At 40.4% G+C, this 25,519-nt stretch overlaps 1 protein-coding gene across 1 annotated transcript; it reads right to left on the bottom strand.

Moving 5' to 3' along the window:
- Nucleotides 1-1,135: 1,135 nt before the first annotated feature.
- Nucleotides 1,136-25,014, bottom strand: wnt9a (wingless-type MMTV integration site family, member 9A). The gene is made up of 4 exons (XM_042498469.2): nt 24,878-25,014; nt 7,464-7,723; nt 6,673-6,935; nt 1,136-3,242 (listed from the first exon to the last, which is right to left on the bottom strand). Exons 1-4 carry the CDS (start codon nt 24,967-24,969, stop codon nt 2,757-2,759), a joined length of 1,101 nt encoding a protein of 366 aa, XP_042354403.2. The 5' UTR covers nt 24,970-25,014; the 3' UTR covers nt 1,136-2,756.
- Nucleotides 25,015-25,519: the final 505 nt, after the last annotated feature.

Here is a 25,519-nt window from a genome sequence, read left to right as displayed (position 1 = left end):
ATAAATACAGATCTTAAAATACTTTAAAGGGCTTTTGGGCTTCAGTGCGTGAATGGCGCTATAATACAAAGCTGGGTCCCTCACTCAGTAGTTAATTCACACCCATCTAAAAGCATATTTTATAGTATATAACATAGTGTTCCCAGATGCTAAGTGCTGAGAATACAATGAAATATGATTGTCTGCATTGTTTGTGTGTTCAGAGGCATTTCTCATACAATTAAATCTGTGATTTCATGATGATGTATTAAAGCAATAGTTTGACATTTTGGGAAATATGGTTATTCTCTTTCTGGTTGACAATATTAATACCACTCTCATATCTGACCAGTAAATATTAAAATGCAGCCAGTTAGGCTAGCTTAGCATAAAGACTGGAAACAGGGGGAAACGGCAAGCCTGGCTTCTCTAAAACTCACTGATTAGCAGAGATGGGACAAGTCTTTACACCCAAGTCCAAAGTCAAGAGGCAAGTCAAGTCACAAGTCTTAAACTTAACGACAATGTAGTTTTTGTCTCCATCTGTAATTTCAATTTTACGTTTTACACACTGCAATTAGTTTTATGTTGACGACTGTGCAATTTTTGTACGCAAACAAATATATATTTGGAATAGTTTTTTCCTACAGGCAATCAGAATTGTAACAGTAATTCGTCATTGTTTTCTATTGCAACTTGACTGGATGCTGTTGGTTCAAAAATGCAGGAATTAAGAGTCAATTTGCTAGCATTAACGCTAGCTGATTCAGGAAATAAGAGATTTATTGGTTAATGGCACACTTTCTAAATGACACACTTTTTAATTTTTTGGCTGTTAAAGTAAAGTAAAACAGGGTGAAGTCCAAGCTAAGTCACAAGCCATTGGTGTTGAAGTCCAAGCTGAGTTGCAAGTCAAGTCTTAAGTCATTAAATTTGTGACTTGAGTTTGCCTGAGTCCAAGTAATGTGACTTGAGTCCACACCTCTGCTGATTAGCATGTTATATCGTGTGTTTTCAGTCCTCATGCTTTACTGAGGTAACTGGTAAACTGTAGCCTTAAACTTGAAACAGGTATCATCTCATTCTCTGCAAGAAAAAGTGAATATGTGTGTTTCCCAAAATGTCAAACTATTCCGTTAAATAGTAAAATTCACTGTGGTTGCATGGCAGAGTTCAGTATGTGTGTCACTTTGTGCTAAGCATCTATACAAAAAAAGCAAATTAACTCCTGTATTATAACAATTTCACTGACTTCTGATTTGCAAAACCCCAAAGTTTGCATTCAGACGTCAATTTGCCAAACATTTCACAAATATTAGTCTTACAAAATATATTCATATTAGCTATGAGACTTGCGCATTCATCTTCACTTGAGCAACTCTGCAGACACGTCAAGTTAGATTTCCATCTCAGTCGCCCCATACTGTCTGGACCGACCTATGCAGCTCCCACTGTATGCGCTGCATGTCTACATGTGTTGAATATGGCTCAATCAAATCATGGCAGCTGAAGAGGAAAGAAGGATGTGAAATGGTAGGGGGCTACATTCCTCCAGTTCTCCACAGTTTTCTTTACAACTTCAAAGTATTAAAAGTTAAAAAAAAAAAAAATTAAGCTCCACAGAGCTCCACAAATTCTGACGTGAGTCACACGTGGACCGTTTGCTGGTCAAGTGATCACCTGTTGCAATGATGTTGGCTATAATAACAAGGCCACTGTCATCTCCAACTTGGAAATTATTTGTATTTGCACTTTTTCTCTCCTATTTTATCCAAATAGATATAGTGGTTTAAGTTATTCCCTGAACACTGGTTCGCTCAAGGCCGAGAATAGCCTAAACTGACTGGTTTAGTTATTTTCTGTTAATGCATTTACTAACAGCTTCATATTATATTATTTTAAAAAAAAGAGCTCTTTTTTTCTCCCTGTGAAGGAGTAGTCCCAAAGGATCTATAAATTATCCACAGCAAGACGACGGACACAAGTGTGCTGCTTTCCAAAGGGCCTTGTCGACATGAATCAAGAAGAAAAACGAGCGCGAGCACACAAACAACAAAACATTTGTGTGGTTAGTGGTTTGTTTTAACATAGTTAGATAAGTGGCTTGTATAATATCATTACAATATAACTGAATTTATTTACATACATATGCAAACACACAATGTGTGTGAGTGTAAATATGTGCGTGTAGAACAAATCTTACACCCTGTCTTTTTTTTTCTTTTTAGCAGTCTCTGAATATGGTTTTCATTGCCATAAAAGTCGTCATTCAACCCCCCCCGACCCCCTTCGCTATCTAACGTGCTCACATACAAACACACACGTAAAGATTGACAAACACACACACACACATACACACACACACACATCATTCTTCTTTGGGCAAAACCCCAGAAACCAGTCTGTTGGTGTTACTGTCCTTGTGTTGGATCCTCATGACTGATCTGTTTTCTTGCGAAAAGATGCAATTTTATTATAGGAAAATAAAAGCTTCTCTCTTCAAGGAAAAAAAAAGGCTTGAGATGTTGACCCAGTTGTCTGAGAAGGGCTTTTTTGATCTGCATACCCCAGACAAACACGGGAGCCACAGGACCTCTGAAACCCAACCCACAGAAATCCCTCAAAGTGCTTATTGCTTCTCCATCGGCTCGCTCCTCGCTCCTTGTTTGCAGAACACTGTTCCGACAGTGGAAGCAAAACCTTATATGAGAACAAAACAACCACTCCTCTTCAACGCATCTTTCACTTGCTCCACTGATTGTCGGGGCCGACAAGGTTTACCCTTTGCAGGTATAGACCTCTTCTCTCTGTGTGCACTGCTTGCATTCGACATAACAGCACCAGCGCACCTGGCACTGGCAGGGCCGGGTCACCTCCCTACTTTGAGTGTTATGGCCTCGCCCACAGCAGATCGCATCACAGTTCTTGTCCTTGTAGCACTTGCGGGCCGCTGTGCCCGACGAGTACTTGCTGGGTCTACAGAAACTGGGTGAGTCCTCGATGTGGAGCAGGTCCATAGTGCGAGGGATCTGATCGTTTAGGCCGGGCAGGGGCTGATGCTGCGGGCTCCGTCCTGTGGAGATCTCTCCCTCCCCCGTGGCCTCATTGGTGGAGCTGCCGACCTTGATGGAGGTCTCGTAGCGCTGCTTCAGCTGCTTGCCGATCTCATGGAAGGGCAGGAGCTGCCTCCAGCAGGTCTGGACGGTGCAGGAGCCAGAGACGCCGTGGCATTTGCAAGTGGTCTCCACTCCGGCCTTGATTACCTGGTTCAGAGATGATGAAATATTGTTAACTACCATGAACCATTAACCCTTTGAACACTGGAGCAACATAACTTTTCTTGTGCTGCTTTCAGACAGCCTTTCCAAGTATTTAAACCTTTAGAGCCAGAACAAATAATGCAATTTCTTTCAAAAACAACAATAAACAGATTTAGAAAATTATTTTCAAAAAGCTTATGCAAAATGTCTAGGGAAAGCTAGAGAAGCCAGGGGAAAACTACATTTATAATTAACATAACTACATATTTAAAATTATGTTACAAAATTATTATATCTTTTAAGCACTTTTACAACGTTAATTTCTTTGTTGTTTTTTAAAATTTTCTTTCTCTTTTTTATGTGATTATTAATTTATTTATTTATTTATTACTAATTTCCAGGCAATTTCTTGTACTTTTTACTTATTTTGTGCAAATTTTTGGGTCATTTCTTCCTTTCTTGCCCATTGGCCTTTCCCCATGTTCTTTAAAGAACTGAGAAGGGCAAAAATAAAAAGCTAGAGGAAAATTATTTTTATCATGATCATAAGTACATATTTAAAATTATGGCACAAAATTATTAGTTTTTAAGCATTTTTTTAAAGCTCATTGCCTTCTTCCCATGTTTTTGACAGAAATCAAGCCAAATTGCTCTGGTTTCAAAGGGTTCAAGGAATGTAATGAAAGCAGTGTCATTTAATTGGCCTTTGTTTAGTAAGCAGCATTTCAAAGAAGGGCCAGATTACCTAAATGTGCTCACAATTAGACGATGAGGGTGGGGAGCAGTGGTTTGGGAAGAATGTTAAAGACACTGTGGAAATTAATACTTTTACAGTTCTTTTTGATATCATAATAAAATGCAAAAAACAGCGGCTTCACATATTGCAAAAGAACTATAATTAACATAATTTAGTGAAAGAACAATATTAATCTTTGTCTAAGCCTTCACATGAAAGAGCAAAAAAATATCAGTAGGTGGGAGGATGGATTTTGTTTTGATAACCATGGATGACATTTTGATCAAACTCAATAACTGTTATTATGATAAGTGAGGGGAGGATATTGCTGAGAGAGGCACGCTCAAACAGATAATCCATTCAGACAGCCATGGGAAAGAGGAGTCTTGTAGAGCACTAGTCTTAGCCCTCTACTGTTAATGTGTTTCCAAAACCCAGAGTTGATTAACCCAATCTTCTTGTGTGGTAATTATGACATTATCCAGAGAATAAGTCATGCAAACAGTTGAGAAGAGAGAGACAATAGTAAAGAGATTCCCGTCCATATAAAATCATACATAATTGCAAGTGAAACATGGAGGTCGTCAGCATAAGTGACCACAAACACGTTATTTTAACGCTACTTGACCCCTTCGCAGTCAGCTAAAGTTCACTTTAGCATCAACCGCAAAGCAAAAACAGTGTGTGCGAAAATCAATGACAATAACACATTGTCTTAGATGGAGTTTGGATGCAGTTCTTTTCTCAGACTGTGAAAGAGATCGGGGAACAGGAAGTGCATATTCATCACACCAGCAGGTCAAGAAAATTTGATAGGTCAGCTTTTAAATGTCGGGGGGATGCAGAGGCTAGCACATTCCAGCTCCGTCCTCCGTGTGGGAATTCATCCCGAACGACTGCGGTGTACCTCACTACATGTGCAAATCAAAAAAAAAAAAAGGAGCAAAAACAATGTTGTAAATCTTTTATCACAAATGAAATCTCCGGAGAGATTGGATTTTGGAGAGCGGAGCTGAAAAGGAAGAGCTTGCATTGGTCTTTTGGGAGAGTTTTGTGTCTGCTCACATTTGGGAAGTGTGCCTCTGCTATAATTCATTTTGAAACCGAAATGAAAATGGCAACAATATGAGCAAAGCTGAGGAAAAGCAACAGATTCCAGACCTTTCGTTTGCTTTGGCTTGACAGATTAAGACCATTCCCTCTTTTTTATTTTACTATTAAAAACACTTCCAACATGAAAACCCCATATTTGCTCACCACAAACAATCGCTGAATTGTGCCAAAGCACAAATGTGAGTCGTTGCCTATCTAATCTGGGAGCGAAAACCAAATATTGACTAATGAGCACTTTCAGATTTCACCAAATTTACAGTGCCAATTACTTTAATCAGTTTAGGTTTCTTTTTTTCTTGGAAATGCATGAAACTCTACACTGTTTTTTCAGTCATTTCACTCTCAAGATCCTCCATGTATAACTCTAACAATATCATCCTCTTTGGTCATATTAAATTCCTCTCTGGTCTTTCTAACCATATATTTGGACAGCGTGTTTTGTCTTGGACAGCAGTCATTTACCAGCACTGTAATGTTTAAACTCCAGCATTACAAAAGCAAAACCAAAGATACGGTAGTACAGTATATCCGGGATAAGGCGCACAATGACCTGGCACTTTACACTGCTGTTTGTCGACATAATTGCACAGAACTCAGTCTGTGTTATATTATCACAGTTTTCCCACCCTTTAACTGATCCATGTGAGCAATTAGCCAGCATTTCTGTTTAAATACTGTCTGTGACTCCAAATGAACTCTGACCCCATTTAAACTGAGTGTGTCCTGGTTGGACTCATGTGTGTTATATTAAACTCTATTTGTTTTTTGCTTTCAAATGGTTGAAGTTATTACTTTAATAAAAGGCAAATTATGATGACAGTTGGCATAAAGATACTGTTATAAAAGTATTTACTTTGTTCTTTCTTTGAATGTAACTCCCTAGAATTTAACAACACTGAGTCACTTAGTCAAAGTTTAATGTTTTAGAAAAATTATGAGCAAGTAAAATACTGTTGCTGTCAAAGTCACAGACAAGTTATGGTTTTCAATGAAAGAGTTACTGGTGAAAAAAAACAAACTTAAAGGGTCATTCCAACAATCAAAGTGCAAGTAAAGCAAAACTAAATATGTGTGATCAGTCTGTCAAACCACACAAAAATCTCACCCAAATTTAAATTATTAAAACAACTGCCAAATTTACATAATTATGTTTCTTCTTTGTATTTATAGAGTGGGGGAGGGATTATGTTAAGGATGGCTCTGGTGCGTCATCGAGCATGCTTTTAGGCACTCCCAAAAAACTGTGAAGACACAAATGGGGATTAACAGTTGGACTCCACAATGCAATACTACACAATTCCCAGTCTTTTCATATGTTTTAAAATATTTTCTACATTTTCAAAGTTTTTAGAAAGAAATTACTGATTTTACTTTACCTGGACTTTGAATATTACACTTCCTCGACACTTTGGCACTCACAAGAGACATATTAAAGCAAGAATGGTAAAAATTGATGCAGCAGAAACCGATATTCTGACTTTTTGTCCCTAGAATGGGTCAAGCCCCATTGGTCCTACACTTCCCATAATGCAACTTGATAGCATCTTGTTCGAATATAAAACCATTACATCCCTTCACTCTCACCTTCATGCCCACATTTGTGTTGTGCATGTCCACGCGTGCGCGCAGGTCCTTATTTGAGCGTTTGCCCAGGAAGTCCCTGACGAACTTGTTGGCATATTTGAGGTTGTCTCCGCAGCCTCCCCACTGCCACGCCTTGCGGTTCTCCAGGTCTGGGGCCTCGTCACACGTGCAGCGCTCCATGCGTCCTGCACTGCAAGCTTTGGCCATTGCATGGGTCAGGCCCGCCGAGGAGATGGCATACAGGAAGGCTGTCTCTTTGAATCCTGGAGAAGAGCATTGGAGAGTGACAATTGAGAGACAAGTAAATACAGTACATTCAAAGGGTTAATTTTTTTTATTTTCTATGTTTAAAGGAGTGTAATTCAGAGCATATCTTTGATTCAAAGTTTGATTCAGGTACTAAGTTCTAAACATGGAGGTAACTGAGTTGGCAGCTAATGGTATTACCAGTACAGCAACAGCGATTACAATGGCAACGGTGCTGAAAGAGCCGAGTCAAACAAGAATAGAAGCGGCCATAAATGTCAATAAATTTGTAAAACAATAAGATTCAGGAGCTCCATGCCCTCTGAGCAGAGGACAAGATCAGCCACCATATAACAATAACAATAACAACAACTAACAAAGCAACTTGGATTACAACACACACACAGATAGTGTGGACTCAGGACGCCGTCACTCCCCTGCGCTGTCATATGCAGCTCCTTTGAGCACATGGGAGTAATGTCATGAAATGTTTAAGAGACAGCAAGTTTGTTTTGAAAACTCAAAAAGAAAAGGAAAGCCCATACCTCTCTTTAGTATGTTGGCTCGGTGGCGTCCCTCTAAGGTGCAGTTCCACCTCTCAAAGCGGAACTGATACTGGCATTCTAGGGCGCTCATGGTGATGGCCTCTCTCAGGGTCTCCGCCACGCCCGGGTCTCGTCTGCACATCCTGCGCTGCTTCTTTTCCAGTTTGAGCCGGTCGCACAGCTTGAAGTGGGCCCTGCCCACGTTCTCCTCTGGTAGAGAGTTCAGTGGCAGGATAGACAACGGTTCATTACCTGTCAACCTGGGGGGAAAGATCACAGACATACTCAGGTCAGATAAAACAGTGCGCAGAGAGAGGTAGAGTCATCTTGATAAAGGTTCCAATAAAGTGCAGGATGCCGACCTTCCTGGATAAACAATGAGAGTTGCAAAGAAATACTACATAAATAGCACAGGAAGCACAGCTGGGGCATATAATGCTCAAAAGTTTGGTTAATGTTCAAATGAATTCAGCTGTTCGGTGGTTAATGTTCAGGGGAATTCAACATTTGCTGGAGATTGTGATCAACCTCCAGCACAGGCGTGTCTGTGTATAGAGCGAATTCTCTGCAGAGGTGGAAGAGTTCTTTCTTTTCATAGGAAGTTCCTGACACCGTCTCGTCCCCGTTTTAGACCTCACAAGTCACAGCACCAGCAGCACCACAGAATGTCAGCTTGATCTTTTAATTTGTATAAGCATTCAGTTTGTATGGAGACATATTTTAAACAACGGCATGCGACGAACGTGACAGTCATACCGCATGCATGTGAAACAGTAGCCAGCGGATACTTGGTTTAATATTTATATCATATCCTGAGGGGGGGCACGTCACTCACAGCAGCGTTGTATAGATTTAAACATGATCAAACAGCAGGATTTACACTCGTTATAGAAGCCCCCATAAAAAAAAGTCCAGCATTCAAGCTGCGATCCATTTGAAATCTAACAAGCAGAGGTCTCAGTTCTAAACATGGTATGGAGAACATGTGGTAGACTTGCACTCCTTTTCGTCAGTTTATTTAAGGGAAGCGTATATAAAACACACAAAGCGGGGGACTGCCACATAGCTGGCAAAACCGACGACCAGCGTTCTGAGGTTGTGATGGGGAGAGCAGAGCATTACTTTCATAAACACACACGGGGGACATGACTGTCAGCCTGTGACCATTTTGGTCACACCAACTGACAGGATTGGCACTGTAGTTGTTCATTATGTGGAATTGCTGGCCTCCTTTACACCCTTAAAGTGAAACTGAAGAATAAATGGATTTACAGAACTCACAAAAGCACAAGTCTTCTGGCCAACATGCTTTTGCAGACTGATTTGGGACATTTAGAGGACACTTTAGTGCATGGGTCGACACCTCACCTAATACTCTTTCAGTGTAAAATGAAGTTTTTATTTTTCGTCCTTGAAAAAAATCAGCAAAAACAATGATTAAAGCACACAGTTTTGCAAGTCTCAACAGACAGGCCCTATTTACACCTGGTATTAAAATGTGTTTTGGGTGATCTGATCAAATATGGACAGCACTGAAAGTCCCACAGCAGAGAAGGTGAGTAATGATTGAAGGAGTTCAAATTTGTGACAGGTAACTGTGCGGTGACTGCTCCACTGCAGCGTGTCACCCCTGGAGGTCAAAGGTTTTCTTTAGGTTGTGAGAAGTTTAAGGCTCAATTTGGTGGAAAATAACCGTCATAACTCTCAAAAATCTGACTGCTTGCTTTTTTATTAACAGTAGTTTTACTTTCAATACCTAAGTACATTTAATACCATAAACTTAAATTTGATACTTAAATAAAATACATATTAGATACTTTTACTTATGTAATATTCTAATAGAAGAGGTCCAGTATGTAGGATTTAGGGAATATATCGGCAGAAATGAAATACAATATGAGGATGTTTTCTTCCGTGTACAATCAACTGAAAAAGTTACATACATAGGAAGCAGGTCAACAGAGTTCACCATTTTTCTCTGCCATGTTTCTGCAGTAGCCTAGAATAGACAAATGTCAGCCACTGTAGGTAGCAGCCTATCTGTGATGAGACAAACAGCATTGGAGAAATTTGTTATGTGAAACTGCTTTATTCAGTGTTTTTTTCTGGTTTTAAACATTTGATGTGTTTGTTTTGAAGAGGGAGAGACCTCAGCTGATACTAATACCAGTAAAAACCACCTGAAAAATTGTCATGGACAGATTCCCAAAAATCCTTTTGTGAACAGATTTCCCAAGATCTAGTTCAGGTCATCAGGAGCTATTGGGTGCACCTGGGATGTTCTCCCTCAGCTAGGAGGCTATATAAAGGGACTGCAGTTCCCCTGCTCAGTTGGTTGTGTGTGTCTGAGAGTCAACACCTTCAGTTGGCTTTCTGTGTTTTCTGTTTTGAGTGAGAATTTGAGTTGAGTGTGTTTGAGATTATTCTTTTGGCAAGTTTCCATACATTTTGTTTTCCCATCAGTGACTCCCACTTCAGAATCAGTGGGTGGCTGTAGGGAATTATATTCCCACTGCCACCTTTTAGACACCAAGGGACCATTTCTTTTACCCTTTTTGTAATTTCTGCAGTGTTTTGTTAACCTGTGACCCCTGTCCTTCTAGTTTTGCTTTAAAGGGGAAGCGTAACACAAAACACAAACACAAACACTGACAGAATCCTAACCGGGAGTTCATGCTTGGCACATGTTAAGAGTTTAAGCTGGTTGAAATCTGCAATCGTCACCTCTAGATGCCGCCAAATCCCAAACTCTGCTCCTATAACTTCTACCAAAGTAATTTTCTGTTAGGATATCTTTACTTATACTCAAGTGTGGCTTTTAGGTACTTGATCCTGTACTGCTTACATGTGACAAGTACTTACAGCCAAAGAAATTAAAAGAAATCCAACTGTAAGATTGTGAAGAGTGACCACAGCAAATGGGAAACCTGCCACACAGTTGTATTTAGGCAAGCAGCGTAAAAGACATGATTTCACAATATTGTTGTAAAGGTGCAGAGCACCTGCTGAACGTCCACACCGGTTTAGTTAATGGAGCCAAAGTGTTGACTGGTGATCTACATTACTCACATTTTTGACTTCATTACCGTTTTCCAGAGAAGATTCTGTCACCACTCATATTCACTTGAGCCTCAAGCAGAAGGTCACAGGAGTTCTTCAGCAAGAGATTTGTTTTAATAAGTCCAATAACTGACTGAAATGTTTCCCCTCGGGTCCGCAGTTTCATACCAATGGACTTAATAGTTCACATATGCTATGTGATATTGTCTTCGTGATGCATTCATGGCCTGGTAGAAAATCCGAGCAGTCAAATCAAAAAGGAGGCATCGGGGTTTGCTTTCAGATTGGATCAAATGGTTTCCTTTTTACAAAGTGTGTTTGCCTTTCCCTAACTTGTCTGACAGCTATGAATTTTCGAATGGAAACCTGGCAAGCTGTGTCTTGACAAAGATTGCTCTCCCAACACACTTAGAGAGTAAAAAAATGTATGGTTTGAGGCGTACAGAGCGAAGCATGCACAATGCACGAGGACTGTCTCGCTGTGAATAACATTTTCCTCTTATTTGTCTCATGCTTTGTTAAAATACGCTGTGCTAACAATGCCAAGGAAACGTATTCAAAGTGCCAAAACAAACAATTCCAGCTGACCCGCTGTGTTACATATGACTGACAACCGTTCCACAACATTTCTATGGCAAGCAGGCAGTCAGGGATTGAATGATGGCGCCACGTGGAGTACCTGCCTAAGTCCATTTAAGACACTAGAGGAGAATTGAAAATCTATCTTCAAGATAAATTGAACATTCACACCAAATTAGGAAAGAGTTTGCTACTGCACGTCTGCAACTTAAAAAAACAAGCAAATATTGATTAAAATCTGTACTATAAATAGCTCAGCTAAGACCCAACCAACAAATGGTGGTCTTAATTTACTCAATACCACCGACATGACGTGCACATTCCGCGGTAAGGCATGCATAGTAACGCGTATCAGCGTCAAATCTTCCAAAAGCCCACATGCCTGCCAAAACAAGAGACCATTAGAGTGACAGGCCTCAACTGTCTGTGTGACGTCTGCCTGTCTGAGACAAAAAGATGGTCTGAGTGGAGCTGGAGGGAGGCCAAAGATGACATGACACTGATCTCAGCGCTACTGTCTCTGCGGCTTTTTTACACAAAGGCATATTTCTAGCCAGTTACAAAGACAGCCCGGAGGCAAAGCGTGGAGGAGAGAGATTTGAGAGCAGAGAAACACTTCACGTCTCCAGAGAAGAAACTACTGGCCGGGGCTCGCTCTTGTGCATTTCCACTCTGCGGCAGACCAGAAAATAGTCAAATAGTATCACAGATGTACACTGATCTCATCTCTTCTGTCTACTATCTATGAGTGGATGCTTTTTTGGGGATAATTTCAAGATTAAAAGCATTTGATGTCGATCATTCCTTTTTAATTGAACTTTGTTGGAAATTAAAGATAATATTTTCTCTGGATGCAGGATTATGACCCCTGCTGTCACACAAAAGGGTCACACATTCCAATATGATGATCTGCAAAAAAAAAGAGAAAATATCACTCCGTTGTTTGCTGAAGAATGAACTCATTCAACTCACTTAGAGGAAAAGAGAATTGGAAAACAGCACAGTGGCTGAATCTCAAAAATCATCACAGATCTGAGCTTGAAATTTTCGGTCTGAAGGAAATAATTTGTGTGTTTTCCCATGACGATGACCTCCTTTATTAAGAAAATGGGAAAACACAACCCCACGTCATTTCGAACAACTCAGTGAAGCTCAGTTATTCTATAAGATATGGTGTACCACTTAAAAAGGATTTACACATTGTAATTAATGACTTAATTAAAGGTTAACAAATTATTTACTAAAGCTTTATAAGCCACTAATAAGAACATTTTTTTTGTTGCCAAATTCTGAAAAATCCTTTTGACTGATTGAAGCATGTCACCACTTTCCCTCCACATTCCCCACTCATGAAATACAGAGACTTTGTCACAACTTTTTCTGCAACTGATAGCAATGCGCAGGGCACCCTTTAATTTATCTATGTGAAACACAATGTAAGTCATGGTAATGTGTTACATGAAAATATGTTGATGTATTGTGCTAAAAAGCATATGTTTGTTATGTAACATAACATGAGTGAAGTTAGTGAAAATCAACCAAACGTCAATCATGTATCATTGGTGTTACAACAATGGTGACTTTTGGTTTCACAAATGACATAGGTGACTTTTGGTTTCACAAGGGACACAAGCTGTGGCCTCCTGAGTGAAAGTCCATTTTTATTTGACCAATCCACCTCCCTCCAGCCCTACACTGAGGGTGCCTTTGGTGTTGTTATCAAAAGCATTGGTATTTGACGACCTGGGAATGAGAACAGGCTGCATTGGATCTGGACCAAATCCATGTAAATTATCTTCATATATATATTGAAGCTGCAGATCATTTTCTCCATGAGTTGATAAAGTGTTTGGTTAAAGAAAGTTTATAAGAAAAAGAAAATCATTGGTTCCCATCAGGTGGGTTGCAGTCTAAAATTAGGTCACAGGTCCATTCTGAATGGACTGTAAGTGATTCGTGAACATTTCAAGTTTGTAACAAGCACACTGTATTTTGAAGTATAATGAATTTCTGGCACAGACCTTTTACTTTCAAGTGCAGTGTCTGTTTATCCGTGCAGTATGGTTTTTTTTTGTGTGTGTGTGAGTACTAGCTCAACATGTTCACATTTTGTGACATAAAATTGAATATGTGGTCATTCATCTAATGTGTGGACCTTGAAGTAATGATTAAAAAGAAATTAAGACCCCATGTCAGGATCAGTTGGGAACTACTGGTTTAAAACAATTTGTTTTTTACATTGTTGCCCATTAATCTTCTGTTGATCAGCAACTCCATTAATCAGCTAACCCTTTTCAGCTGTACAACATTTTTGGCAACAGAAAGTAATTAATAAAGCACTTATACATTTTCTGTTACCATCAATAAATCCATTCGTTACAACTTTATGAAGGTTGCCTCATTAAAAGGTAATAACAAATGCAGATTACGACTTCTTATCACAAAACATCAACATTATTTAAAGAGTAAATGAAGCTCAGGGACCTACACAGTATCTCCACCACGCAGAATTACAAAGTCCAAACATGTAACTCTGTTTTTACATCATGGACCATTTTCTGTAGGTGTTTTTGTTTGAGGTGTTGGCACAGCAACACCAATTACTTGTGGAATATAACACCAACATATAAAACTCATTATTATCCTACGTGAGGTGGGATTCTTGCTGATGTTTGCTCAGCTTTTCTTTTTCCATTCTCACACTTGCCTCTACACACTCCTCGCAGACATCACTGACTGACCCACTCTCACGCTGCGCCTCCTCCTCCTGCTCCAACACTGTCTTTCACATACTAACACTACAGTTTGTTTAGTCCTTTCTCTCTACCTGTCAGCATCTCCCACAGCCCGTGACATTTACTTCATATACATTTTCCAATGCAGCCGGTTTGGTGAAAACGGCTCATTTCACACCACGGAGCCTCAGAGTCGATCCCTTGAGGAAATCATTGACTAACACTAAACTTTGTCATCGTCACTCTCTCTCTGGCTTTACATTACAGGCCTGGAAGTAACTCTTTGCTGGTGATTTTGTTCATTCTTCAATGGTTTGGGATGTAAATAGTTAAGGAGGTAATAATAGTGGAAAACAAATTATCTCTTTTACTTTAAATCTTTGAAACCAAATTGATTCAAAGATAGTCTGAAAACAATCAAGAAGAAAAAAATAAAATGACCTGAGAAAAAAAAGGTTTAAAGATTTTTTTTTAATATATAAATGTATATTTTGTTCTGTAATTAGAATTACGTTTTCTTTCCCATTTTTTGGATAATTTTCTAATAAATCTACCCCCTTTTTAAACACTAATTTTCAGGCTATTTTGTTTTTATCTTTTACTATTTTTTTCACATTTTGCTGGACATTTCTTGCCAAGTTGGTCATTACCCCTTTTTTAAGAAATCAAACCATATTGCTCAGGTTTCAAAGGGTTAAACAGCTTGTGAAAGGTGTTTGTATGCAGCATAAGAAAACTGATGTCAATCCAAGTTTCAAAGGGTTAACTTTCTTCTCCTATTTGAGGTGCCTGCTCAGTGTATAGGGTACAAACACACACACACACACACACACACACACACACACACACACACACACACACACAGCTTTGTAACTGCTAGTGTTATTCATATACTCATACAATCATATATAAACAAAGGCAGCTCAGTCCATGTGGTATAGATTAATCTCAGGAGGCTGAAGCAGTCCATACAAATATTAGACTCAGTGCTAAAACAACTTCCCGAACAATCCATGAATCACCGGTTCCGGCTTTTAAAAATTTAAAGATTTGCTGATATCTGTTTTGTATCATTGTAAAGTGAGCATCTGTGGGCTTTGAACTCTGGCTCATACAAAGAAAATCAATTTGAAGATGTCTTTGGCTCTTGGAGAAATATAAACATCGCCCAACTTGAAAAAACAATCAGTTGGTAATAAAACTAGTCATTAATCATAGCCGGAGCATCAAACAGGATGATATATCGGCCAGCTTTATCTTATCACAGATATTTTAGCACAAGAAAAGAAGAAACTGAAGTACAAAAATGCCAAAGATATGTCTGAGGTAATTTAGATATGTGTCAACAAAAATTAGAGATTTTTTTTTTCAGCTGTAAAATTTCTCCTTTATTTCATTTTGTTGGGGGAAAAATGATACATTGAATCTTTATCAAAGCTGTTTTTCTGTTTTGCCCTTTTAAAGATTGTTAGCCGATCACTCATTGATTTGTTTTTACTTTTAACTCTCAAAACACTAGCGTCCATCGGGCTCCAGTTGTTGCTCTATTCCGATATTTTGTTTTGTTTTTATGAGAGGGATTTTTGCAACTTCTGTAGACATTCACATTTTGTAAACAGCATTACAAAAGTTATTTTGTTAGATACCAATACCAGTGTCAAAAATTGCTCCAATACTGAATCAGGTATCACCGAGTACTTAAATGTATGTGCAATCAGACACCATGTATTTATTACTAAACTTTAAAGCAGATTCATCAACAGAAAGCAGAAAGAAACATGTTTACAGCCTGGTAGCTAATTTTCCACATACTGGGGTGAAATTTTATATAAAAAAAACAATTTATGTCTAGTTTAGACTTAAATTTTTACACATTATTAAGGGTGAGCCACTTTGAGTGACAGGCTGTCAGCCAATAGTGTCCTCGGCTTCTCAGTCAGAGAAGCCAAGTTGAACTCGAGACTTTAAAATGGCAGTCCATAACCAAATGGGTGATGTCACATTGGCTACATCCTTTCTATGGTCCACACGTATGTTCAGCTATCAGGAAGGATAAAAATGGTATTAGAACATCTCTATTACAAATCTTTACAATAATGTCAGGATCATTTTTTTTCCAAAGTAGAAGCTCTCTTTGGTTTTTCAACTGTTGAACAAAATAATTGAAACATTTTTGAAAATATTACAAAAAGTTACCAAAGCAAACATATTCTCGGCACAGTGTTTTTCAAATTTAGAAATAAGGGTGGACACAAAGTGTTTTGTCGATTTTCAGCCAGTGTCTGTTTATCATCTTCACTCCACAAGGCTAGCAGGTGCTGGTTACGTTTGTGTATGTAGTTACCACATACACACGTGCGCACAGGCATACGGGCACTTACTACCTTAAGTCAACACCTACAAGAGTCAGTCGTGGCTGAACGCGCCCAGGCAGAAAAAGCACAAAAGCCACAGTTTCTCCATCAGCCTGAACTTGCAGGTTGTGTGGTCTGGTGTCTCCTAGATCACAACTTAACCCCCCACCCCACCCCTCCTCCTCTTTCTCCTCTTTTTTCCCTCTTCTCCGAACGTCCCCTATTCCCACTGGTCAATTACTCTAAACGAATGTCAATCATTCCACCCAGCTGTTGGCTCAAAACAAAGTCTCCTGTAGACAAAACCACGGCTGTCTACGGACGTAACCTACACAAGACAATGACAGACATGAACATGTGTCCTGGAACAGTTTGGCTGTCATGAAGACAAACTATCATGCTCACCTGAGAATAATCTGTACATAAATCTAAAAAAATCAAACACTGAGTTTTTGTAGGAAATTAAACTCGCCAGAGCTGATCTCCCTTTCTCTCTCTCACTTTTTCCTCCTGCCTTTCAGTGTTTTAAAATGCTCCTTTTGGGGGGGGTTGCTTTTCTCAGAAATGTTGGATGAACTTCAGACCACCCTGCCCAAGTCCCATCTGGTGTATCACAGCCCAGGCCATGCCAGAGGTTGTAGGAATGTGAGTGTGTGTGGTGTTTTCCCTCTGGCCCACTCTAACTATAGCTGACAATGTGCTCCACAGCTTAAACTTGAATAATTGAAGAAACCATGAATCAGTGTCGAATGACTCTCTGGTACAGGGAGTCTCCAGGCTATTGTCCACCTCCAAGAAGACAAAATCCTGCAATGAACTCTGATATTTTCTCCCCAGCAGCCATCCTGACACCGTTCATTTCCCAAGTTCTTGAAACCAGAAAATAGGGGAAAGAGTGAACGATTATGCATGAGGCTGAGATAAGATTAGTCACTGGTTGAAAGGACTGGGTGTTGTGACTACTCCTAACAAGCTGTGGCTGACACAGTACAGTAACATGACAAAACGACTTTGAAAACAAAGTGGTACTGGCCTGGGACTTAGTAAGTCATTATTAGTTGAGTAATGAGACTTTCTGCGTCGTGGGGATGTCATGCAACGTCTCAAAGCACTGCGGTTCACACTGTGACGAGGAAAAGTTTGCTATCTTGTATGACCTAACAGGATATGACCCAATGTTATATCATGTACTGTCCCTTCTGGTCATTTACAACCAGGCTGTGTCAGACTACTCCCACTAATTGACTGATCGGGTCGAGTTCCTGTGCATGTATTCTCTTGGTATTTTAAAAGTGAATGACACTATGCATGACGCTTATTTTCTTTCTTTCCAGACACAAAGTTGCACCAGAAAAAAATCTTTTCAATTCATAAAAAAAGTTACTGTTCAGCCTAATTTTTTAATCCACAGCCATGAGCGCTAGTAGCTGAGCAGTAGGTCTGCAGGCCCTGGGTTTGGGAATGGGAGTGTGGGGCATGGTAAGAGGTTTAACTGCTATGTGAGAACTCAAGGCTTCTAAGGTCAGCAGCTCAGTTATAGTCACTGTGTGACTGGCACAGATTGGGCGCGCAGCAGTGTCCGCATGACTCCCCTGTTCTAGCCTACACCATGGCACAGAGCAGCCCTGTACCAGCGCACCGACGCACCAAACACGTTCAGGCACACATACCGTACTCGGCTCTCTCTCACCGATTCGCACATGCTGACACAAGGCCCAGACTGCGGTAATTTGGTGAGAGAGCAAAGTAGTTGTTCACTAGAAGTGTGCAGAGGGTGGAAATGTCAGGTTTGTTCGTTCCTGTTACACCGGGGCAAAAGCGCTCCTGTGAATAAACCGAGCATGCAAAGTCAAACCGCAAAATCCAAAACAAAACAGTCGCTGTTTTGAATCAATCATGCCTCAGTAACTACAAGTGGTTGAGTTCATTAACACTTATTTACTCAAACTACTGAAAGATTATGTTTTCCTGAAGGGCAACCCGAATGCAAAAAAACAACAAAACAAAATGCAACATTTTTAATCTGCTCTGAAATATTGGTTCAAACACTTGTTTTGAACTAATATTTCCAAGTTTAAGTGTTGTTAATTTGCCTCTCCTGACAGGGGACCGTTTACCACCACTTAATTTAATGTGTGGTTGCTGGAAAAAATTCTAATTTATTGATTTAACTGATATTCAACTTATGGCATGTGGGCCAAATCTGGCCCTCGATGAGCTTGTGTTTATGCAATCAGTTATTAAGGAAGTGGTACTAAAAAATACCTTTGACTGTAGAAGAAAAGCTAGTTTCCTGACCTCAATGTGCATTTGTTGCAATTGATTATGCATTATTTTGTTGTTGTTCATCATTCAGTCATTTGTTTTTAGAGTATATACTGTATCTTGAGTGAGCATGTGTGTTAGGGATCCGCAGGCCAAACAAAGACAACAAAGGGACATTTTCTTACTTTAAAACTTGTTTTTATGCTATCAGATATTTAAAAATACCTTTTGATTGTAGAAGAGAAGCCAGTTCCCCTATATCAATGTGGTGCATTCTTTGCACATGATTTTTTTGAAGTTTTTATAACTCAAAAAGATTAATGCAAACCATTGTGTTATTTTATTTCATTTTATTTAGTTTTTAGGGTTTTTTTTTTTAGCCAAATTGTTTGTTTTTAGACTGTATCACATGAGTTTCTGTGCATGTACACACAGCTCATTTATCGCCTGGAGTAAGAAAGTTTGACTCTTGACAACTGACTGATGATTAAAGCAGTTGAAGGTCATGCAAATGGACCATTTTCAACGTGAAACAAAAACTTCTTCAGACTTAATCGCGGCACAGATCTTCTGCCGTGCCTAGGCCCGTTCGTGTCAATGTACGTCTGACTGTGTCCATTCTCAAACTAATGCTCAGGCTTTATGAATAAATATGCCTTTTGGGGCAAACCTTAGTCTGTGTAATAACTCCCATTTGGCAAACACACACATCTGAAGTGGAGTATCTGAGTGCATGTTGGGTCAGGCTTCTATAGAATTGTTTATGCAAGATGAATGTCCTGATAAAGTGCAGTAAAAGTCAAACCTTGCAGTTTGGAAAAGGTTTGGTCCATTTTCTTTCATCCTTTATGGAATTATTAATCTTTGCAAACAGGTGCATGAGCTTAAAAATAGATTTTTATGTTGGCTGCTGCAGAACAGACAAGTTTTGAGTTGTGAAAATGGACCCAAAAATGCACAGTTATTCTCTAGAAGCCTTAAGTGAGGGTTTGTCAATCTGCTAATCTTGGCTCATGTGAAGTGCCAGGCAGAGAAAACGACTGCGGTCCAGGATGGAAAACACAGGACATAGCGGTCGCACTAACTAGCATCATCTCATCAATGCCCGACCACTAAAAAGTATCTTGAGTCTATATTAGTTTTCCTGTTTTGCAAATTGCCCATGTCTCCAGCTCCATCTGCAAAGATCATCATGCATTACCAACAAGAGTTTCCTTCAACAAGAGTTTCCTCCCCATATCTTCTGACTATCCACCAATGAAGTGCAAAGCTGACTGCTGGGATACAACTTTTAAAATCAAATATGTCTTCACTGCGGTCTCCTCGGCTTGCTGATGACACCAGAACTGTAAGTCCTTAGGATGTGAGTGGGCCAAACACATTTTAAAACCCATACCAAACCATGTAATCTTCCAAAATATTCACAAGAACCATGTTATTATACAGTATGAGCCCCATAACAACCCACTACAGTCACCACTGAAACCTCCATAACAAAGGTGTGTACTACTCTGCAATTTTTGATGATTCAACCTGTAAAATAAACAGTAACGCTGTGCATTACTTACTTTAGAGCAGTGGTTCTCAACTGGACGGTCGCAATCCAAAAGTGGATCATGGGTCTATACTAAGTAGACCTCAAGTGACTTGCAAACATATTAAGTTTGTAAAAAAAGTAGGGCAGTTTTTAAAAGTCAGACACCCTCAGTTGAATGAGATTGCTTCAAGTCCAGCACTCATCTTTTTTGTTTGTTTGTTTTATTTATTTATTGTGCAGTGTCTTTCTGGGGACATTTTGGTCCCCAGATTTTGCTCTTAAGTGAGTGCTCTTGACTTTCATGCTATTCTTTGTACAGAGAGCTGTGGGCACACACCAGCAACACAGAGGAGAGAGGAGAGACCTTCTGCTTAGAAGTGGTGAATTTGCAGCTCACAGCACCTTGATATAATACTGGCTGTGGCTTTTATTCGATATCTAGTGTTTTCAAAAAAAGGTTTTTGCACATTTACGACCCATCATTAGCACAGCTAGCTTGTTTACCATATGACGTGAATGTTTCACAATTAATTTTCCGACAGTCTTGTTCAAACTTTTATATATAACTTTTTTATATGGAAAACAAAACAAAACATTGAATATTCGTATTGATCGGCCAAGTCCAATTTGACTTACATAATTGAGTCAGGTACAGCTCTATAAAAAACACACATGCCTTTTGCACGTAAAAGCTTCAGAGTTTGTGAGTGGGGTATTTACTGATGTATTTTATGTCATAGAACAAAACGTGAAAGTCTTTTTAGCTTGTGTTAACCACAGACCTTATTTTTAACGCTTCTAAGCAAAAGCCCATTGACTTTGAGATGAGGGAATCAGACGTGCTAAAATACAGATTTGCAAGTTTTAGGACTCATTACTGGGGTTCTCTATTTCATTATGTTCAAAATGTGCTGTGTACATTTTGTGAAATAAAGTTGAATATGTGGTTATTTCTCTAATGCGTGGACCTTGAACTAATGACTAAGGAGAAATCTGGACCTCGTGGCTGGACAACTTGGGAACCATTGGTTTAGAGAATATTCTGTGCAGTGAGGGGGATTTCTGCTGTGTAAGCTCACTTCATACATGTCATGCAGGTTGACCACAACTAAGCATACGTACAACTGTTTTCTTTTCCTGAATTATTTTTACACAGACTTGGCTGCCTTTGCATTTGATGTTTTCACATTTCATTTCCCACTCTCCTACTGTTACACAAAAAGGTTACCAAAGTGCTGATTGAGGACCATCCTGCAGTCTCAGAAGGCGCTGCACCACCCTGTGGCATCCACAGGCATCACAGCCCCTCCACACGGGGATGTTACAGAGCAGAGCACTCACAGCAAAGCACGGCTTAGCTCAAATCCGGATGTATCAAACAGAAATATAAAGAAAACAAAGCTCTCTCTTTACAGAGGCCATGCGGTCTGTTATCTAAGCCTCCAGGTTTGCGTGATCTCACCACGCTACACGGTCATAGCGCCAGTGCTGAGAGAATCCTATCTTCTTGGCTCACAGTAAAGTGATACCCTTTGAGGTGTGGCTGTAGCCACAGGATATCCTATGAAGTTGGGAAATCCCTCTATCAACGGCGCTCCCCGCCCTGCTGCACGTCAGGGCTAATCAGTCCTTAAGGCCTGGTAATGAGACGCCCGCCACCACTGTCTGCCAGGCATCGCCAGCCTGAGCCCACACTAACTCTGCTGCTCCTAATGAGTGGTAATCACCCAGCAGCTCCCCACAAACCACTGCAAGGATGCCGGCACGCACATGAGGCAGGCAGACCGAGAGGAGAAAGAGGAGGGAACCAAAGGAAATGTTTACACGGAGCCGCTCAAAAAACAACTTGTAACTTTTGCTGTGCCGTGCTAAAGAAACGTGGCTCCTTTAAATTTAAACGGTTGTTTGATACTCACCAGGAACTAATTCAGCACAGTGATAAAAACCTTTTAAAGCTGCAAGCTGAAAAATCACTCCTCCTCAGTAAATTTACACACATCCCATTTGTTATCCTGTTGTTTTTGGCATTCTGCCTCACTTAATGGAGCGTTGAAAACAATAATACCATCTCTGCTTCAGGAACAAACTGATGATAGACTGATTAAGGATATCGCAGTGATTAAATAGCAACTAATAGCACTATATTTGCTCCTTCCGGATGCTGTGGTGCCTCTGTGATTGGTAAATCCCAGCTGCATGACTGTGGGCAGCCTTCCTGTATATGTCGCACATGAACTAAATAAAAACAAACTCTTGACTCAGTGTTAGGACTTGCATTCAGCACGGTTTACAAGACCACAGAATGACATGCCTTTTACCAAAACTCAAATTTAAACCAACGCAGTCGTCTCAGAGAGCCCTCTGAGGGTCAAACAAATCACTTCCTTCTCCGACAGTTTACACAATATCTCATCAAGGTGCTGCAGCCTATTAAGTCAAGTAACGAAAGTTGGGCAACATCTCCGATTCTAATGATAACCGATTTAGCAGAACCAGCACCTGCCACAACAGGCCGAGGGAGAGAAAATGAGTGCTCACATTCTTGTGGCAAAGGATGACAATTTAAGCGGGTGCTCGACTACGCCAGGAATCCCACCCCACCCTCGACTGCACAGACTATGGGCAGGAGAGATTGTGTTTATGTTACACTTACGCTCCACCGCACTCTGGAAATTGGGTATGCAACATTGACCCTCTATTTTGAGTAAATCAGTACTCAAGAGGCCCTAGGATGCCTCGTGCTTGTGGAATATTTATTTGAACAGGTTTGCGTCCCACAGTCAGAGCCGAATCAGGACTGTGCCGGAGTGTCACCGGTGTCGAGTTTCTGGGAAGTTGGCCACAGGGCAGTCACATTCTCTATCTGTGTCACCTGTGCAGTATGTTTCATGTTCCTCAGCTGCAGGGCTAAATCATTCACTGACACTCATTCATATTCCCTCCTCAGCGAGCGGCTGAATAATAAATCTGGAGTATCGTAATACCACATGTCTCTCTGCGCCACACAGGCCACAGATAGAGAACAGACTGACAGAGGGAATTGAAAACAAGTGCTAACTGAATAAGTAAATATGCATTACCATTAGGACCATTAAGGCTGTTGTGAGTGCCAATTTGGCACGTCAGCCTTCATACATGCTGCCTGCCAAGGGCGACACAGCTACAGGGAGGGAGCAGGGTTACATTTGTCCTTCTAATGCAACTGTGGAGCTGAAACCAAAGACGGAGACAGAGAGAGGACTTGATATGTGCATGAGCATTATGGATGATGACATTTCACTGAGAAGGGCTAAAATTTTTCCATTATACAGAGCTATTACAGGTGCCATACAGCATGTTTACATCACTCAGATGAGTGCCAACACCTCGGTGCAACACCCAAGAGAACAACATTTACCCAGACACGTGAAAAATCAGGTCAAGTCACACATGGTGATACCTAGAAAATGATTCAGTACTCCCAAAATTGCTGTTTCTTCTCCACTTTTTTAACTTTTTGACACATTTATCTAAACATATCTTATTCAGAATTGCCTACACATCCAGGAGAAGGTAAAACCCACAAACACACAAGTCTAATGGGCCCTTAGGGGACACTTCCTGCTCTCTCTTGCAGATTCACAACAGTTCCCAGATCGCCTAACACTCCTGGATCCCGCACAACACCCATACCTCCCATAAATCTGACTCCGCTGGAAAGGCTTCGAGTGTCATCACTCCGCAGTCTACAGCCATTTGTCTCGGTGCACGTCTGCACTGTTTGGGGGAGCCCTAACAACACCCATCAACACAGATATTTGAGGACAGAAAAGCACCAAGATCTTGCTTAGTAAGACATGCCACCTTGGTACATTTTGTTACCAAAGATTAGATGCCACATTATGGGGGGGGGGGGCTCTTCAGGTGAAACATGGCTTCTCTCCCACCTGACATGCTGACCTCTTTTGAACGACCTTGCGGAGTACATGCTCTTCTGTAACTAAGACAGGGAGAAAAAACTAAAGTTCATGTGAGTGGGCACACTCTGAAGTGGAGGTCATAGTGGACTACACCTAAAATCCAAGGCGTTCCCTGCATGGGAACTTTGAAATATACACCCTTGTGCTAAATTAAACATTATTGTGTACATGATTCACGAAGTTTTTCACATTAATTTCCTAACACGTGTTTTTTTAAAGCTGATGGAGGCAGCAGAAAAAAAACCCTGCCAAAGTTGATGTTTATGCTGGATGGGGGGAATTTTCTGAGCGCGCTGAGCAGACGTTTCGGCCACCAGTTCAGTCAGTCGGATTGCTTTTATTGTTACCAGCTGTTGAGACTGAGGCACTCACCTTTCGCTCCGCTTTTCAGAGTCGACTAAGGATATGATTTTACAAGTGTTTCAGCAAAATAATCACTCGACCACTACCTGCCATTCAAACGTGCCAGGGGTTACTTTACAAGTGGGCGCTGGCTCAATTGTCAGGGAAAGAATGGGAAGAACTCTCCTTGGCCAACATTACTCCGAGACTGCGTGTGTCTACCTATAATAGATGGTGTGTTTACAGGCTTGCCATGATACTGCTTGTAACAAAAAAAAACCTAATTGTCAGCGCGTCATTGGGGCCAAATCATGCGCAGACAACCTGTTGCTGCAACTGCGAGGCCGCTGCGCGCTGTGCAACCTCCGCCAAATGACACCTCAATGACCCGCACATATTAATGCAATCAAAACAACTCAGATAACAAACTGTATTACTATTTCAGACTCGCACAGTAAACCTGTGTAAAAAACTTTTCCGTATGTTTAAAGTAGAAATAAAAAGTTGTTACCTGCTTTCAGGAACCAATCAAATCAATGAAAGCAGCATCATGGACATAACTGTGTGTCTGTCAAATCCTTACCCGAAATACGCTGCGGTTGGTCCAGGCAAGTTGAGAAGATAGACTATAACTGTGAACGATAACCATCCCAGGAGTAGGTGTCCATCCAGCATTTTGCTGCGGCTCCAGGGCAGATCATTTCGTTTCTCCTGAGTAGCTGTGTAAAATCCCTTGTTGAACGTTCAACACTTCTTATACAGAGAGGAGCTGCGCTGCGCTCCTCCCATCAGCAGAGAGAGAGAGCAGCAGAGAGTGAAGGAGAGAGAGTAATATGGCAATACATACAGAGAGCTGGGTTGATTCACAATTCACTCTCAGGTTTCACACCGATAAATCTTCTCAGTTGTCTACATTTGTGATTGGTTTCTCCTCTGTGGCTGTTTTAAGCACAGTGTTTGTGCAGACTGAGGTCAGTCTGAGCTGGACTGTATATGATCAAATACCATCAGTCACTGACAGTTTATTTTTAGAATGGAAAACCATGAATTTGTATAATCCAGCACAAGTTAGGATGAGGACATGTTGGTAATACTAGTCCTCGTGCTACAGTGGATGTGTCCATACTGGCTATAAAGAAAGATGTTGTAGTTAGACTTTGCTTTGAATAATTGTTTATTTTTATGCAACGTGGAAAGTAACTAAGTATGTTTACTCCACTATCTC

Source organism: Plectropomus leopardus, chromosome 12, assembly GCF_026936395.1.
Source record: "Plectropomus leopardus strain MGB_pleo_1.0 chromosome 12, ASM2693639v1, whole genome shotgun sequence".
Lineage (NCBI taxonomy): Eukaryota > Metazoa > Chordata > Actinopteri > Perciformes > Serranidae > Plectropomus > Plectropomus leopardus.
This window is presented reverse-complemented; position numbering and strand designations above follow the sequence as displayed.